Source organism: Natator depressus, chromosome 11 (genome assembly GCF_965152275.1).
Source record: "Natator depressus isolate rNatDep1 chromosome 11, rNatDep2.hap1, whole genome shotgun sequence".
NCBI lineage: Eukaryota > Metazoa > Chordata > Testudines > Cheloniidae > Natator > Natator depressus.
This window is the reverse complement of record NC_134244.1, coordinates 45,188,571-45,208,113: the sequence shown is the minus strand read 5'-3', so window position 1 is coordinate 45,208,113 and position 19,543 is coordinate 45,188,571. Positions and strand designations below refer to the sequence as shown.

At 40.3% G+C, this 19,543-nt stretch overlaps 1 protein-coding gene across 5 annotated transcripts in view; it reads left to right on the top strand.

Annotated features, from left to right (window-relative positions):
* Positions 1 to 19,543, top strand: part of ZNF385B (zinc finger protein 385B) — a 305,313-nt gene that overhangs the window by 264,635 nt on the left and 21,135 nt on the right. For all 5 annotated transcript variants that reach the window (XM_074967694.1, XM_074967697.1, XM_074967696.1 and 2 more), the window contains one exon: positions 7,916 to 8,078. In XM_074967694.1, coding sequence (XP_074823795.1) covers positions 7,916 to 8,078 — 163 coding nt within the window. The remainder of the gene's footprint in view (positions 1 to 7,915; positions 8,079 to 19,543) is intronic.

The following is a 19,543-nucleotide window of genomic DNA, read 5'->3' as shown; positions in this document are numbered from 1 at the left end:
CTTCATGATATGCTCATGATCAGGTAGAAGGCGACTTCCTTCAGAACACAAAATTCTATTCAATGAGGAAAAAGAATGCTCAACTGTAGCTATGGGGACTGGAGGTAGAAAAAGATGAATTCCTACTTCTTTCATCACAGGAAACAGCACAAAAATTGGGTCAAACCACAAGTGTTGATAAAGAAGAAGTTGAAGTCAAATCTTCATTCGTTCATCATATTGTGTTCAAATTCTCTGTTCTGTCCTGATCACATGGCAGCCCCTTTGCAGGTAGTGCCTCACTCCACTCAACTGTTGGTATTTTATAAGACAGGCATCTGTAAAAGCTACGTAGAGGTTGATAGAATCCAAAAGTAGTTGTAGAGATGTAAGAAGCACATCTGTGTACTTTACTTTTTCAGCTGGCTTAACAAACACTTCTCGTCCTCTTCATTTAAGGAGTTAATATGAGTGCCCTAATTAGTCAACTTCTGAACTGAAGTATTTGCTCTTTCCAGTTCGTTTTCAATGGATATCTCTCTGATTGATCCAACTGCAGCTTCCATTGCTGGACAGAGATCTACTACTGTTGTAACAGATGCCTGGGTGGCATTGTTTAATGACCCAAGTGGTTTCAATAGTAGAATGGTGATTGTCTTCTCTGAACTTAGTAGCAAAAGTAGTCCACCAGCCTCACTACTTAGATCCGTCCCATCTGGTAGATACTTTCCAAAGCCAATAATAATGGTTTCAGTAATTTTGAGACAACAGCCAAGGATCGCTCATGAGAGAGCCATCGGGTTTTCCCAAGTTGGACTAATTTGAACTTCATCCAGCATTTTTAACAGCCTCATTAAGTACTTCTAAAATTGGCTTTGACAATGACTTGCTTATAAGACTTTCTGCAAGTTGATGCAGTCCACAGGACAGGTGTGTTGCAGCCTTTCCACATAGATTGTCAGCATTGGCTTTGCTGATCGGTCTGGCAAACCAAGCTCCCTCACTTTTACTATATAAATCCTTGGTATGCTCACATCTTGAATACTGCATTCAGTTCTGGTCACCCCATCTCAAAAAAGTTGAAAAAGGTACAGAAAAGGGCAACTAAAATGATTAGGGGTATGGAACAGCTTCCATATGAGGAGAGATTTAAAAGACTGGTACTTTCAAGCTTGGAAAATAGACTACTAAGGGGGGATATGATAGAGGTCTATAAAATCTTGACTGGTGTGGAGAAAGTGAATAAGTTCCTTCACATAACACAAGAACTAGGGATCACTCAATGAAATTAATAGGCAGCAGGTTTAAAACAAACAAAAGGAAGTATTTCTTCACGCAATACACAGTCAACCTGTGGAACTTTTTGCCAGGGGATATTGTGAAGGCCAAAACTAGAACAGGGCTCAAAAAAGAAGTAGATAAGTTCATGGAGGATAGATCCATCAGTGGCTATTAGCCAGGATGGGCAGGGATGCAACACCATGCTCTGAGAGCCTCTGCTTGCCAGAAGTTGGGAGTGGACAATGGCGGGGGGTGGATCATTCAATAATTGCCCTGTTCTGTTAATTCCATTTGAACCATCTGGCATTGGCCACTGTTGGAAGACAGAGTACTGGGCTAGATGGACCATTGGTCTGACCCAATATGGCCGTTCTTATGTAAAAATTAATTATAATGTAAAAAAATGTTTAGTACAGAAACTCCCAACACCAGCCAAAATTGATCACTTGGGCAACACAGCTCTGTCTGCTGGATGCCTAGGCAGAGTAGGTGAGTTCATGTAAATACAGTCTGGTCCTGAAGCCTTCCCCCCCACCCCGGCTCATCACTAGCTGTCAGGGGAGAGCTCATTCAGAACTTTGCTTATAAATCATGATTTGAAATGATAAGGTTGGCCAACATTGCCGAAACAACTGTGCCAAGGTTGTCAGAAAAAACAACAGCTGTGTGAAAAAACTAGTCTCTGTTCATATTTTTCAAGCCTATTATACTTTTTCAGATACAAGTATTTTATCATACACTGTATATGCTTTTAAAATGTGTATTCATGTTTCAGTTTCAATTCAAATTTCCAACCAATGACTAAACTGGCAACACTGCATGTAACTAGTTGACCATTGTGGGGGGTGTTGGAGGAATTCAGGGGGGTTGTAGGGAAATCCCTAGTAGTGAGTGTTTGATTAACCTTGCTTTTGTGTGTGTAATGTTGATATTTCTGGTATAGAATTTGCATGAATTAAATTAATTTGGCCCAAATTAACTATTGCCAAAAAAGTCTCTTCAGTTTACCCTTGAAATATTGTAGCGCTAATATATTTACTTTCAGTATTGTTTTATTTTCTATTGGGTTTTAATCTCTAAGTAGCAAATTATCTTTATGTTACTAATAAAACATAGGCTAATTTCACATTTGGCTTTTTTAACCTTGTATGCAAATTTCTTTTATATTTTCTGCAAAAATGGAAATAAATGTAATATCTCATAACTCAATGAAAAATTAATACTTGGAAGTCAGTGGGCTAATTTAAAAGACACTCAGAATGTTAGAATTATATATGTAATCACTGCTAGCATGCCTGTATTGCATTTTAGTGTTTGTTAATTAGAATTGAGATTATGAAAGCATACAATACAAAGACGTTTGCTCTTAAAGTGACTTTTGTACGAAAGATCTTCTCAAAGTTGGAGGCAACGGGGTAATAAACAGAGACAAATCAATGACCCCTTGTTGGACCTGAAGTTGCAAAACAGCCATCATTTCCTCCTGCTTGCAGGGCTCAGGGAAAGTCCACAGAGTATTGCTTCTTGTAATATAACAATGCTTTGTATCAATATTACAGCCCACCTACCAAAGAAAAGTAGAAGTAAATGAAACATGCAGGCATAGGATCAGAAATATTTTAAAGACTTATTTAAAGGATAGTGGATCAAATTCTGCCTCCCACTGCACCTGTGCATTTCCTTTGGAATTGCTGTCCCTAGTGACAGTGAATCTGTCTTAGTGACAATAAAATAAATAAAATTGTGTTAAAAAATTAACACCTGTTTTTAATTCCCTCACTATGTAGGATAATCCTTGGGTAAAATGCTAATAGTTAACAATTTACTATTAGGTTTCAGAGTAGCAGCCGTCTTAGTCTGTATTTACTATTAGTAACAAAGTAATAATAAACACTGTATGGATTTTTCTTTATCATCTGGTACTGCTGCTGATATATGCTAATAAGGTGTAAGGATATACAGTTTTGAAAATATAAGGTCGTCTAAAACTGTATCTAAAATTTGCAATGTTTTATGTGTTATGCATCTCCAGTGACTTTACGAGTTTCAAACTAAAATGAAATATAACACCAAGATATTATAAATGGTATCTTGTATTATAAGTCCTTGCTAATAATTACTCCCTGTAGAAAATAGTGGTTCAAAATGAATATTAGTCAAAAATACCGGTTTTGATTCACCTAGATTCCATAAATTCACCCCCAAATTAGCACTCAGGCTGGGATTCTCAAAGGAGTATAATGGAGTTAGGTTCCTTAAGGCTTCATAGAAAAGCCCAGCCTCAAATTGCAGTTGGCAAATAATTTGCAAAGCTATTAAATTCTATATGTTAAACAATTGGATCATTTCTAGTGCTTTTACTAAATATAATTATCTGTGGCAGCTTTTGTATGCTACAAGCAGTTGTCTCCTTTTGCCAAGTTTTTGACTCTGTAGAGTAATTTCAGCATTGAAATATATGCTATGGAAATGAAAAACAAGATTGCTTGTTAGCTGAGAAGTTGTATTATAGCTAAAAGTATATACTTAAAATGACCTTTACAAATGACCTTTACCTTTAAAAATTGTACTATGTTGCCTACTTTTGATTATCATTAATTTAAATGTTTTTTATTCCAGGATGGCACAATTGTGAAAATGCTGAAATATACGAATATTCATTATGATTTTCCCTTACAATTCTGATGCAGCCTAATTTAATCCTATGAAAGTTAATTTGTTTCATATAAGGCTAGTTCTTGTATTCTGTATATACCTTGTTAGGAGTTTTTCTGGCATAAATGTTGTGTGATTGAGTCTATATTTTGTACATTTTCTCTGTAAGATAAACAATGCCAAATATTAGTAATACATTCGCAAGGGACAAAATATTGTCTTATAATCTATTGTTTTATAATCTTTATCGATATGAAGACTTCAAGATTTAGAAGTGTTATTGGTCCTTGGCCTTACACTAGCTAACATTTATTTTTTTTGTCAATGACCTGGAAGAACACTTAAAATCATTACTGCTGAAGTTTACAGATGACACACAGATTAGAGGAGTGGTAAATAGTGAAGAGGACAAGTCACTGATACAAATCAATCTGGATCACTTGGTAAACTGGGCACAAGCCAACCAAATGCATTTCAGTACAGCTAAATATAAAGCCATGCATCCAGGAACAAAAAGTGCCGGCCATACTTACCGGACAGGGAACTCTATCTTGGGAAGCAGTGATTCTGAAGAAAACTTGGGGTGATGGTGGATAATCAGCTGTACATGAGGTCTGTGTGATGCTGTGGTCAAAAGGATTAATATGGCCCTGGACACATAAATAGGGGAATCTTTAGTAGGAATATGAATATATTTTTATTTAGCACTAGTGTGACCATTACTGGAATGCTGTGTCCATTTGTGGTGTCCATGCTTCAAGAAGGATGTTGAATAACTGGAGAGAGTTCAGAGATAAGCCATGAAAATGAGGGAGAGATTCCAGGAGCTCATCTTATTTAGCTTAACAAAGTGAAGGTTAAGGGGTGTCTTGATCAGTCTTTAAGTACCTGCATGGGGAATAGAAATTTGATAGTAGAGGATTCTTCAATCTGGTGGACAAAAGTATAATAAAAGCCAATAGCCGCTAACTGAAGCTAGACAAATTCTGACTGAAAATAAGGTGTAAATTAATCAGTGGTACAATTTATCCAGCATCATGTGGGATTCTCCATCACTAGTAACTTTTAAATCCAGATCCGATGCTTTTCTAAAAGATATGTTCTAATTCAAGCAGAAATATTTTTTGGAAGTCGAATGGCCTGAGTTACATAAGAGATCAGAGTAGATGATCACAATGATTCCATCTGGCCTTCTAAACTATGAATTTGTGATCTTGTGTGATAATACATGGATATAATTACCATCTAGTGGAAATTAGAAGTGAAATACTATGGCTGAGCTACCCAGCAGAATTCAGTGAAGGCTTTGCAAATATTTATAAAAAGCTTACATTAGTTTTAATTCTATCTGGACTTGTTTGTTTTCAACAGGTCTCTTGTACAATAGATGACGATTGAATGAAGTGAATCAAAAACAGTAGTATGATGTTGCAGGTACTTTCATTGCAAATATCAGCAGAAAGGCTTATTAGCAATGTACTGATGTAGTAAACCTCTCTCTTTGGTGCCCCTATGTTTCTTATGGTGTAGATTTTGGCCTCAGGCAGCACATGCTCTTGTCACCAGAACATGTATGCATTGAGCATAATTGTAGTTAAAATATTTAAGGGGACACCATCAACTTGAAAATCATATTTGAATCTGAAAATTTGGTGGTGGTTTCCCCCCAGCTAGCCCTAAAGACCCTTTCTAAACCTAAATAGGGGAGTAGAAAAACCCTTTGAAAATTAAGATTTTTTTTTTAAATCAGGATATACTATTTAAAGGGTGCTTCATCAGAAAGCTGAATTTTTGAAATTAGTTTCAAAAAATTCAAGTTAAGTGTCCCTTTAAATACTGTATGTAAAGTAGTGATTATGCCGTACAGTTAGCTGTTGCTCTATAATCTTTGCATTGTGTTTTATTATATGTTAATACTGCAGATGTTTTGAAGTCTAGAGTAGTTGCATCACAACTAATTGTTAGACTCTGTACTGTAAATATTGTACCCACTATTTTAATATTAGGTTGTTAGTTTTTTGGAAAGGTTTGCAGGCTACAGTTAGCCTCGTATTTCTTATTGCTGAACACTTGCTTAGCAAAACTTTTTCAGAAGTATACAGTCTGGTAGAACATGCAGTCTATTCTGTTCCTTTAGAGCAGAAAGCATTTACTTTTATTTTACAGTACATGTGCTCACCTATGAAGCTGCAATATACACCAGTATAAGTACTTCATCTCACCTAAGTGACTATTTTAGCTGCATGCTTTAGTGATTTTAATGGTGTCAATAATTTTCATGAAGACTTTAGTGAACACAGATTTGTGTGCGTTCTCTTGTCTGTTTCACTTGTTCCTACTGTTTGCTTACATTCCACCTTCATGGTAAGGCTCTGTGATTACATGCTGTGCCAATGGTGACTGTACTGTAGTGCCTAGTTACATTGAGCCCTCGTACAATTGCCCTCTTTATAGCAACGCTGCTTTATAACACCTAAAGTGTTTGGATCCCAAAGTCAATATTCATAAAGCATGTGTCGTTTGTTTCATGGTTTCCTTCATTTAACATAGTGAGCAAAATGCAATAGTCCTAATCCAATGATAGAGAGATGTGTTAACAATGTACATTTGCATGAAAACAGTAAATGTTTCTTGTGCTGATATTTACATGTGGGGCACTGAGATGTGGTCATCTCTGTGTCAGTATGGAAAACATGATTGCTCTCAATGTTTTAGTTTGAATTAAATCACAATATTAACTTAAATAGTTAATATGTGTCCTTCAATAGTGGCACCTATTTAACAGACGTTTCAAATCTTTAAAAGGATGATATTTACAAATAGATACTCTCATTAGTAATGCAAAGCTATTGCTAAAAATACTGTTTAAATGTATGTTAAAACAGCTTATGGATTGTGTATAAATATAAGATATTTCAGCAATTTTCTATTCTATAAAGGCTGTTAGTGTTTTGGAAGTCAGCTTTGTGTTTAAAAAAAACATAGCTTAAAATTTTCAAACTTGGGGGTCTAAATAAGTGACCTGATTTTTATAGGTGGTTGGTATATACGATCAATGGGAGCAATGGGTGCTCAGAACCTCTGAAAATCAGTACACTTATGTAGGTGCCTAACTTTAGGCATGAAACTTTGAAAACTTTGCCCTTAGTTTCTATGAATAACTTTGTGACAAAAGTCTAACGTACACCAAATGTTATTTTACACTACTAATTTTGTACAGAACTGTGTAGTATAAATTTTATAACATTTTAGAAAAGAAGCTAATAAGAAGTACAACCTTTTCCAGGGTGTCCTGTCCTTCATATTCCAACATTTTAAGGCTTTGGAAAGAGCTCTACAAGACTACTGATAAAATATAACATAACTTGGTAACCATTTTATGCATTTCGTATGTTTCATTTGGGGCTATTAAAGTTTATAGCTTATATGTTTCTTTTTTTTCATCCCTTCCCCCTTGATCTAATAGTGAAGTCATAATCTTATTAATGCCCATTTCAGTTGCTATTAGTGTAATGATGCAAATACTTTATAACTCTTGTACTAGGTCAAGGAGGAGAAAAACGGATTATTTAATCCTGTTACAGCATAGAGTACATCTTTCTAACTATAAGCAATAAAGATTAGGGAACAGCACATGAAAATTAAATAGAAGTTTTTGAAATTAGTTGTGTTTACATTTACATAGAGGTTTAAATCTTTCATTGGTATGACAGTAAGGAATTAGATAAGCAGCTGTCAATTCTAATATACACTTGAAACCTCATGTTCCAAGGTGCTGAAAGTACATACTCTTCATTAAAAATCTCCGTCAAAATGCAAGTCTTCCCCTCTGAATATATAAAATACATTAACCTTTGGAAAGTAATTAACAAGGTGCTACTAAAGTTTGTCAGGTGGAATAATATGGTGCCTATTATTGAAAGTATCATTTTTTCTATATTATCATCCATTGTGTTATATGGAAATACAAAAAATGAGCCTGATTTGTTCTCCTTTGTAGAGCCAGGCCGAGGCCCACTACAAAGGAAGTAAACATGCCAAGAAGGTCAAAGCACTAGAGGCAACGAAAAATAAACCAAAAGCTGGTTCTTCCAAGGACAGCGCAAAGGCTAACACAAGCTGCTCCACCACGCCAGTCACAGCCAACATCTCTGACAAATCAGGTCAATGACAATTTTTGTTCTCTACATTCTTTTGCTTTCCTTTTTTGTGTTTGTGTGAGAGTCTGACTGAGTGTTAGTGGTCTGTGACTTGTTTTTGTAAACTGCTAATATGCTTTACTATACAGGAATGACTGTATTTGTTATTCAGTACCAAAACATCTTTAACACACATGAAACATTCCCTGTATCACAGTACTAAGGCTTAATTTCAAATAACATTTATAAGATTCTCCTGTGGAATTTATATTTAGAAAATATGGAACATGTTGTACTAATGCCATCTAAACTTGTGATTGTGAATTGATTAGAATTGCTCCATTCAGCTTCCATTGAAGTCATTGTGTGTATCCTGAGGGCAAAAGTTGTCTCCAGGAAACTCCCTTTCTGAAAAGGGGAGGCCTGCTCAAACCAAATAAGGATAGTTATGGCTATGAAAATCTCCTTCAACAAATACATGGGAGCCTTGTAGCATAGATTTTTTTTTTAATGGCTTCCACAACCTCATGTAAGCTTCCACGTTATTTGTTCTGCTGTTCCTTCTGGTAATCTCAGAAATATTGTTGACCCTAGTGTGTGTGAGTTATTGTTTCAGTTTTGCTCTGTTCCCTCTGTGATATGTTGCTGAATAAAGCAGAAATGTTTCCTGAACTTTCTGGCACAGTGTGAAATACTACTATATCCTTATCCAGTAGAAAGCAGCCACTTTTGGTTTCCCAGGCTATGAAATGCAATAGACTCTGAGAGGTTTGCTGCTTCCTTCATGACCACTGTTTATCACCCTTTTCCCAGGAGCTGAGCTTTGACACAAATGCCAAAAGGAGAATGACATTAGAAAATGTTTTAATGTGGAAGTGACATATTCCCATGCTAATGGCCATTTAGGGCTCAATCCTGCACTCTTTACGCAAGCAAAACTCTCATGGATTGGGCCTTTAGCCTAAAAAGGTTGAGGTTCCGTTTGGTTTACCTAATCCACCTACATTTTAGTTTTGTGTGAAACAATATAAACCCAGGTAGCACCTTCCAATAAATAAAACCAAGATTTTATAAAACAATAAAAGAGATGGCGGACACACAGTAATGGTCAATATAACTGAAATAAGAGAAGAGTGAGTGAGAGAATCGAGAGGCATGTTCAGGACATGTTCTAAAATTAGACAATGAAAGAGAGAATTTAATTGTGAAAGGTATGTGAAAATGCTAAGATATTTTTAAAGAACTCTAACTTTGTGGATCTTGCAATGGAAAATATCTCATGTTATCTCCTTGAATGTAAACTAAAAAACAAACAAACCCCTAAAACTGAATCTACTGTTTAGCTTGAAAATTTCAAGTGAAAATAGCCTGTCACTCCATTTCTACTGCTACTTGTCCGGGTTCTACTGTCACACATGTTTCACTGTAGAAGCCTGTGGTTGCAACTTTATTAAACTTGAAGCAAATCTGGGGTTACCCAGCAAATTTTAATCCCAGCAATGACAATTAAATCAAAGAGTAGACCCCCCTGTAGGCCAAAACAAGGGTCCAAATAATGGGAGTTGGAATCTCCTTCACTATACCACAAGACCAGTCCTTCTGCTGGCAGATGGGGCCCACCAGTAGAGAGATGTTTTGTGTAGTGCTTGAGCCAGACCACAAGCCTGTCTCAGGCATACTTGGCTCATGCCATTTGCCTTTACCCCACTTGTTCTCTAATCCATGCCTAGTTTTAGAAAGGGGTTAAAACAACCTAATTCCACTACAAGGGACTCCAGCCCACAAAGTTGCTACTGTATCATTATTTATTTGTTAACGTGAACTAAAAAAAATATCCCGGGTATCTTTCAGCTTCACACTAGTGCAGGTGTTTCTAGCACTCAAAATAAATCACAATGTCAGATCAGTGAACTGCTGCCTTACCAGCTAAGAACAAATGAGCCCAAAAGGTGCAGGTCCCTATGGAGGAGACAGAGTCATAACTCCCTGACCTTGCTTTGCTGAATTTGGCAAGTAAGATCCTAGTGGGGAGCTGGGAATCTGTTTGAAGCAGTGGATTCTATAAGTGTATTTTCAATTACCATATCACCATCTAATTCCAGAGCTACTGAGTCAAAGATGGAGTACTTGTGGCACCTTAGAAACTAACCAATTTATTTGAGCATAAGCTTTCGTGAGCTACAGCTCACTTCATCGGATGCATTCAGTGGAAAATACAGTGGGGAGATTTATATACATAGAGAACATGAAACAATGGGTGTTACCATACACACTGTAATGAGAGTGATCACTTAAGGTGAGCTATTACCAGCAGGAGAGCGGGGGGAAAAACCTTTTGTTGTGATAATCAAGGTGGGCCATTTCCAGCAGTTGACAAGAACGTCTGAGGAACAGTGGAGGGTGGAGGGGGGGAATAAACATGGGGAAATAGTTTACTTTGTGTAATGACCCATCCACTCCCAGTCTCTATTTAAGCCTAAATTAATTGTATCCAGTTTGCAAATTAATTCCAATTCAGCAGTCTCTCATTGGAGTCTGTTTTTGAAGTTTTTTTGTTGAAGAATTGCAACTTTTAGGTCTGTAATCGAGTGACCAAAGAGGTTGAAGTGTTCTCCAACTGGTTTTTGAATGTTATAATTCTTGACGTCTGATTTGTGTCCATTTGTTCTCTTACGTAGAGACTGTCCAGTTTGACCAATGTACATGGCAGAGGGGCATTGAAACAACTCTGACATCATAATCAAAAAGGCTGACAAAGGAGGTGCTGTCGTCATCATGAATAGGTTGGAATATGAACAAGAGGCTGCTAGGCAACTCTCCAACACCACTTTCTACAAGCCATTACCCTCTGATCCCACTGAGAATTACCAAAAGAAACTACACCATTTGCTCAAAAAACTCCCTGAAAAATCACAAGAACAAATCTGCACAGACACGCCCCTGGAACCCCGACCTGGGGTATTCTATCTGCTACCCAAGATCCATAAATGTGGAAATCCTGGACGCCCCATTGTCTCAGGCATTGGCACCCTGACAGCAGGATTGTCTGGCTATGTAGACTCCCTCCTGAGGCCCTATGCTACCAGCACTCCCAGCTATCTTCGAGACACCACTGACTTCCTGAGGAAACTACAATCCATCGGTGATCTTCCTGAAAACACAATCTTGGCCACTATGGATGTAGAAGCCCTCTACACCAACATTCCACACAAAGATGGACTACAAGCCGTCAGGAACAGTATCCCCGATAATGTCACGGCAAACCTGGTGGCTGAACTTTGTGACTTTGTGCTCACCCATAACTGTTTCACATTTGGGGACAATATATACCTTCAAATCAGCGGCACTGCTGTGGGTACCGGCATGGCCCCGCAGTATGCCAACATTTTTATGGCTGACTTCAAACAACGCTTCCTCAGCTCTCGTCCCCTAATGCCCCTACTCTACTTGTGCTACATTGATGACATCTTCATCATCTGGACCCATGGAAAAGAAGCCCTTGAGGAATTCCACCATGATTTCAACAATTTCCATCCCACCATCAACCTCAGCCTGGACCAGTCCACACAGGAGATCCACTTCCTGGACACTATGGTGCTAATAAGTGATGGTCACATAAACACCGCCCTATACCGGAAACCTACTAACCGCTATTCCTACCTACGTGCCTCCAGCTTTCATCCAGACCACACCACACGATCCATTATCTACAGCCAAGCTCTATGATACAATCGCATTTGCTCCAACCCCTCAGACAGAGACAAACACTACAAGATCTCTATCAAGCATTCTTACAACTACAATACCCACCTGCTGAAGTGAAGAAACAGATTGACAGAGCCAGAAGAGTACCCAGAAGTCACCTCCTACAGGACAGGCCCAACAAAGAAAATAACAGAACGCCACTAGCCATCACCTTCAGCCCCCAACTAAAACCTCTCCAACGCATCATCAAGGATCTACAACCTATCCTGAAGGACAACCCGTCACTCTCACAGATCTTGGGAGACAGGCCAGTCCTTGCTTACAGACAGCCCCCCAACCTGAAGCAAATACTCACCAGCAACCACACACCACACAACAGAACCACTAAACCAGGAACCTATCCTTGCAACAAAGCCTTTTGCCAACTGTGTCCACATATCTATTCAGGGGACACCATCATAGGGCCTAATCACATCAGCCACACTATCAGAGGCTCGTTCACCTGCACATCTACCAATGTGATATATGCCATCATGTGCCAGCAATGCCCCTCTGCCATGTACATTGGTCAGACTGGACAGTCTCTACGTAAAAGAATAAATGGACACAAATCAGACGTCAAGAATTATAACATTCAAAAACCAGTCAGAGAACACTTCAGTCTCTCTGGTCACTCGATTACAGACCTAAAAGTTGCAATTCTTCAACAAAAAAACTTCAAAAACAGACTCCAATGAGAGACTGCTGAAATGGAATTAATTTGCAAACTGGATACAATTAATTTAGGCTTGAATAGAGACTGGGAGTGGATGGGTCATTACACAAAGTAAACTATTTCCCCATGTTTATTCCCCCCCTCTACCCCTCACTGTTCCTCAGACGTTCTTGTCAACTGCTGGAAATGGCCCACCTTGATTATTACTACAAAAGGTTTTTTTCCCCGCTCTCCTGCTGGTAATAGCTCACCTTAAGTGATCACTCTCGTTACAGTAAAAAGAAAAGGAGTACTTGTGGCACCTTAGAGACTAACCAATTTATTTGAGCATAAGCTTTCGTGAGCTACAGCTCACTTCATCGGATGCATAAGGTGGAAAATACAGTGAGGAGATTTATATACACACAGACCATGCAAAAATGGATGTTTACCAGACACATTGTAAGGAGAGTGATCACTTAAGATGAGTTATTACCAGCAGGAGAGTGGGGTGGGGGGAGAAAAAACCTTTTGAAGTGATGATCAAGGTGGGCCATTTCCTGGAAATGGCCCACCTTGATCATCACTTCAAAAGGTTTTCTCTCCCCCCCGCCATCCCCCGCACTCTCCTGCTGGTAATAGCTCATCTTAAGTGATCACTCTCCTTACAATGTGTTTGGTATGGTTTTTGCATGGTCTGTGTGTATATAAATCTCCTCACTGTATTTTCCACCTTATGCATCCGATGAAGTGAGCTGTAGCTCACGAAAGCTTATGCTCAAATAAATTGGTTAGTCTCTAAGGTGCCACAAGTACTCCTTTTCTTTTTGCGAATACAGACTAACACGGCTGCTACTCTGAAATGAGTCAGAGATGGAGTGGGAAAATGCAAGGGAAGTTTTATTAGATTACTGTCTAAAAAACCAGATAATGCTATATATTAGATGTGATTTTGTAAAACTGTAGTTGAAAAAATATATATGTAAGAGTGGGTTTTACCTTATTGTATGTTTGCTGCAACAGAAAGAATCATTTACATTGCCTTTGAGAATTTGGAGAATGATAGATTTTTTTTCTTTACTCTTAATATTTCAGCATATCTTTCTGCCTCTGAGGGATGGGTTCTTTTTAATATCTGTATTATGGGTAAATTTATTTTAGTTGGTCTTAAAGATTTCTATTGTGGGACCCTTAGCTTGCATCTGTATTTTTGTTTTTCTTTAACTCTGTTTCTCTTGTTTTGCGAAGCTTTAAGTTCTCTTTGCTCATCTTTGGTTCTCTGTCCTTTTTTGGACCCAAGCTTTTTTTGTAATTTTTCTACCATTGCTGTATCAGTGCAGTTCCGCTTGTGGTAACATAGCATGGATGGGGAATGTTTATGTAGGCTGACCACTGGCTTTTACCACTGTCATCTACATGTGCTCTGAACAGTGTAAGAAACTTTGGTAGTAGGTTGCCAATGACCTGTTTACATTAGTGCTTATATGATGGTCACATCTTGGCCTACACAATGGGGATTGAACCGGGGACATCCAGAGCTGAAAGAGCTAGCTTGAGCTAAAGAGCCAAACACTCTAGCTAGGAAGACTCTCAAGCGCCATGCATCAGGCATTGGGAAGGACCTGAAGCACTCACTCACCAGTAGGTTATGCTTGTGATGGTGTGACCACAACCATAGGAGAAATTTCAGTGTATGTGTCTCTCTCTAAGGCCAAAGCCAAATTCACCCAAGTCCTTATTGTTCAAACATTTTGAATGGTCTTCAGGAGAACTTGGTTACTGCAGGTAAATATGATTTCTGGCAGATGTAAGGGGCTGAATTTGGACCTAGAGAATGATGCTACTTTTTGAATCCATTGCTGTGAGAAGCAGTAATCTCCTCTTGTGGTGTTAATAGGATAGTGTGACTCAGAAATAAGCTACTGTATTCACTGTTCATTAACCACCATATTAAAAGACAATATTATGCCTCAGTGAAGCTTCTGTGGCTTTGTGTAGCCAGAATACAAGAACAGTGGTTATTGGCAGATTATATTCCACAGGTTTGGTGTTCTAGCTGAATCATACTTTGGTGTGGTACTTACTTTTGAGCCTCCAACTCTCCTCTGTTTAGGAATATCTCTGTAATATTTGTGTGTCCTTTTCTCTGTCCTGTATCTTGTCCTTATTACCCTGCTTCCATTTTTCTTGACCTTTGTATGTTTAGCTGTTGAAGTGTTACTGTTAATTTTGTTGTTTTAGTCAGGGGTTCTCACAACAACTCTCACTGGTGGCCTCAGAGTGCGGCCACCGATGCTCACTGGTGGCTGCACTGACACTTTTTCTAAAATATTTAATTAATTTTAGGAAAAAGAATTAAATATACACATCCAAATCAGTAAAAAGAACAGGAGTACTTGTGGCACCTTCGAGACTAACAAATTTATTAGAGCACAAGCTTTCGGTGTAATTTATATTTGAAGGGTTTTTTGGCAGACTCAGTAGTAAAAATAACGCTGCCTCCCCCTTCGGGAGTGATATTTGTATATTTGTTAATATCACAGCTCACTTAGTAGCTACCTGGGAGGCTAGGAAAGGTGATATTAACAAACATACAAGTATCACTTTTCACAGATAACTAGTAAGTCTGCTGTGAAAAGTGATACTTGCATGTTTGTTAATATCACTTTTCTCAGCAAGCCCCAGGACCCCTTAAGCCCTGGATGGGGGCGGGGACGAAAGGGGGAGGCAGCAGGGGCCAGAGGTAATGGTGGGGTGGATCCAGGACCAAGGGATGCAGCGGGGGCCCTGGGCAATGTGCGGGGATAGATGCGGGGCTGTGGGAGGCAGCAGGGATGGGTGATGAGTCTCACTGTTGCGTGGCCAGAGCCAGGGCCTGGTGTCTGCTGCCATAGGGCCGGGGCTCAGTGCCTGTGGCCAGAGCATGGAACTGGGGACAGGAACTGCGTGGCTGAAGCCAGGGATCGGAGCTGGGTGCTGGAGCCAGGAGTCAGCACTCGCTGCTGTGCAGCCAGAGCCAAGGGTTGGCATCCGGGGCCAGCTCCCTCCACCATGTGGCTGGAGCCAGGAACAGAGGTGTGGGTTGGCACCTGCTGCTGTGCAGCTGGGCAGGGCATCGGTGCCAGGAGCTGGGGCTGTGCTGCCAGAGCTGTGGGTTGGCACCTGCTGCTGAGCAGCTGGAGCAGGGGATCAGGGCCAGGGGCTAGAGCCACACATCCGGAACTGGGGGCCAGACACTGACTGAAGCTCCACAGCTGGGGCTGGGTGTCAGCACCAGCTGCCCCGCGGCCAGACCTAGGGGTTGGAGCCCACTGCCGTGTAGCTGGGGCTGGGGTCATCGGCACCTGGGGCCAGTGCCTGCCACTGCATGGCTGGAGTCCAGGACTGGAGTTGGGAGCCCAGCACCTGCTACCACGCAGCTGGAACCAGGAGCCGGAGGCTGAAGACCTGCAGCTGAAGGCTAGGTCCTTGTGGCAGGAGCTGGGGGGCCGCACAGCTAGGCTCCTGAAGTCCTGCCGCTGGAGCCTGCCACCCAAACCCCCTCTCCCCAGGGTTGGTCAAGAACTCACCTCTCTCCAGATGCGGTGCAGGGCAGTGCATCCAGGAGCCAAAAGGAGGAAGTGGGAGGGGCCAATGCTTTTCTCCCCCTTAGCCCCAATCGCTGCCCAGAAAGCTGTTGTGGCCACACAAAAACCCCCGGTGGCCGCATTTGAGAAACATTCTAGATCATTAGGGTTATGAAATTAGTCGTTCACTGTATAACTTCTGGTTAATTCCCTCTTCCCCGCTAGTATTAATTTGTGGAAGAATTGATCCTTTTAAGGAACATTAGCAGGAGTTTGTGATATCATAGTTTGAGATATTATGTATGGAGAAAGGGCCACATGGCTGGTAGTTTTTAATGACACTGATAAGATGGAGGGGGCACACACGGGTCCCTTGTTCAAACCTGTGGCCCTGTGAAGATGAATCTGAGTCATTTTTGTTTTTAAGGTAAGTTTCTAGCTTTTTTCCTGAAATAACCAATATAAATCAATGTCAACAAATAGTGAGGGTTGAAAGACCCAGCAACTGGATTCCACTTCTGTGGAAGGAGGCGGGGGAGGGGAGACTTAAACATTGCCCTGTTCTGCCACGCCACGTACACTTTTTATGAAAAAGCAGACAGGTAAGTGTGAGGTGTAACCCACAGAATCACCTCACTAACCCTATCTAAAAATCATCAGCCTGGATCTGTGCTGAGTGGCTGGTGGACATGAAACAGATAAATTTGTGGAGAGAGTTGTTTTGCAGGCCTGCCCCAAAATGCTAACGCTCAACTCTCTTTGAGGCTGCCACTTCTGTGGGCTCTAACTCAGCAAGGAACTTAAATGTGTGACTACTCATGTGTTTAACGTTAAGCAGAGGCTTAAAGACCTTGATAAATCAGAGTCTTAGACAGCTACTGAACTATGGGCTAAGCCTAATATTGCTCCAGTGATGGCTGCTGCAGGGCGTCCACTCCTTGTGCATGCTGCACCAGAGCAGCTGTGTGTGCACGGGCGATGCACTGTGTAGTACCCATAATCCCCATCATGTTCACAGCTCCAACAGCATGCACAAAGGAGAAAGAGAGGAGAAGCCACTGCAGCCCACGTCTTTCCCTGATGGTGCCTGTTGCCCAGACTTGATGTTTGAAAAAATGGGAAGGAATCAGGGGCCCTGTTTTCCACATTGATGGGAGGATTTCTTGAACCTCATCGTGCCCCACTGTGCACATGTACCAACCACCCAGGCAAGCCAAGTCGTCTAATACAGTAGCAGCTCTAGAGAAATTCCACTTCTACTCTGTAGCCTGTGTTGAGGATTCCTTTCACTTACCTCTCCCTCTGGTAACAGTCGGACTCCACGAGGATAACTATAGGTGCAAGAGTAATTCTTTGCAGAATTGGGGCCCATGCTGTACTTTGTAAAGTGATGAAAGTTGCTATATAGATGTAAAATATCGGCGCCAGTGGAATGAATCCCCCTGAGACAGGGCAGGGGATAGCAACCAGCATGCAATCAATCATTTTTTTTTAATATAGCTTTGAGAATGCAATAGAATACTGTATAGGAGAAACAGTCCTTTCTCCAAGTGCTCTCAAGCCAGCATAGCCTAGATACTACAGTGATGAGAGCCTTATGAATGCATACAATAATAATAATGAACCTGTTTACTTATCAAATAAAAAAGGATTCTTTCATCACACTTCTAAATGAAAACAAATATAGTTCAAAATGCAGGGACATGAAATTGGACTATCATCTTTTTTGCATTCTGAAGTCAGACAATAAATGCAAATGCTTTAAACTACATAGAAGGGTTGGAAATGGACTTCAGAATATAAAGGTAGGGTCTTTTGCTCCAATTGATCCATGAAGTGTATGATCCAGTCCCGACAGTGTCAGTGGGAGCTGTGTTTGAGGGATGATATATTTAGGCATTTCAAATTTAGTCCTAATTCAGTTCATAAGGATCTCCTGATGTGTATATACTGTCTCCTATTAGAGTATGTACCTTTTGGGATTTGATGTCTTTGGACATTTTGACTATGAAACACTCCTCTTTGTTCAAGAAAACCACATTCTGGCCCCTGCTAATATTGATTTGTTCTGTGTCAGTGTCTGAAAGCAACCTTAAAGCCAGTTTCAGTGGCTACCTGGTGGTTCTGGTGGACTAAGGAAAATTCTGGGCAGTATAGAGCCATCAGGCCGTGGATACCAGGAAGGGGGTCCTATCTCTGGAGAGCTATTACAATTTGGTTATTCCTGACCACCAGACTGGCCCTTTAAAGGTTGTTGCAGTCAGTACTACTTTACAGCAGCCTTCAGGTTGCTCTGCCTTGCTCCTTCAGACAGGACTGGCAACCCAAGGATCAGAGAATCCCTTCCCTCCTCCCCCGCCCCATGCTCTACCAGGTGTAGAAGGACTCTTGCCTTCAGTGTTTGCTTTAGTGCAGACTCTGCAATATGGGTAATTGTGACAACAATGCCGAATATTCTTTCTTTACCACCTTTTCTAAGTAGTAGAACTCAACATGCTGAGGCACGTTTCCTCAAGAAATCATGATGTGACGGGATCTTTCCAGTTTCTCAGTTACTGATCCTATTTCTTCATCAACTAGGAATGATGTGTGATGTTCTGCGACAGGCCTCAATTCACATTCCACAAGTCCATCATCAAGTCACTCCCTAATAGTGTCACTTCTATTGCTGCTTTAAAAATAATCTTTCTGCCAAAGGTAAACATGTAACACTTCCCAGATGCTTCTTGGTGCTTTTAAAATCGATTATCCAAACAAAATCCTTTCATTTCACCTGCATGTTTACCTCCATTCATAATTTCCCACTCATTTTAAAGACAGTAGCTGCATAATTATCAATATTTAGGGGGCTTTTTTTGCCAGTGATTATTCTCCAGACAACCTAGTGAATTTGGGGAAAATAAGGCTTCTGCGGTTGGACATAATTAGAAATGCTCTGGTAAATTCTCGGTTATTTCTTGTATGGCTAGCATTAGTTACCAGGGCCTCGAAGGGCAGGCAGTTGCCCAGGTATTTATTCTTTAAGAATTTTCTCTCCTATTAATTAAACATCATCCAAACCTTAAATTCTAAGCTGCTTATATTGTGGTATAGTATCAGTATACGTCTTTTAGTTCTGTGTGTGTACAGCACCTAGCGCAATGGAGTCCTGGTCTTTGACTGGGAATCCTAGGCACCACAGTAATACAAATAATAAAAAATAATGTTGATGATGGAACATTGTGTGAAAAGTTCAGTAATCTCAGCAACAGCAAAACCAATGTGAGAAACAAAGTGGGTGAGGTAATATCTTTTATTGGACCAACTTCTGTTGGTGAGAGGAACAAGCTTTCAAGCCACCCAGAGCTCTTCTTTGGGTCTGGGAAAGGTACTCCAAGTGTCTCAGCTAAATGCAAAATGGAACAGATTGTTAAGCATAAGTAGTTAGCACATATTCTAACAGGTTTCAGAGTAGCAGCCATGTTAGTCTGTATTCGCAAAAAGAAAAGGAGTACTTGTGGCACCTTGGAGACTAACAAATTTAT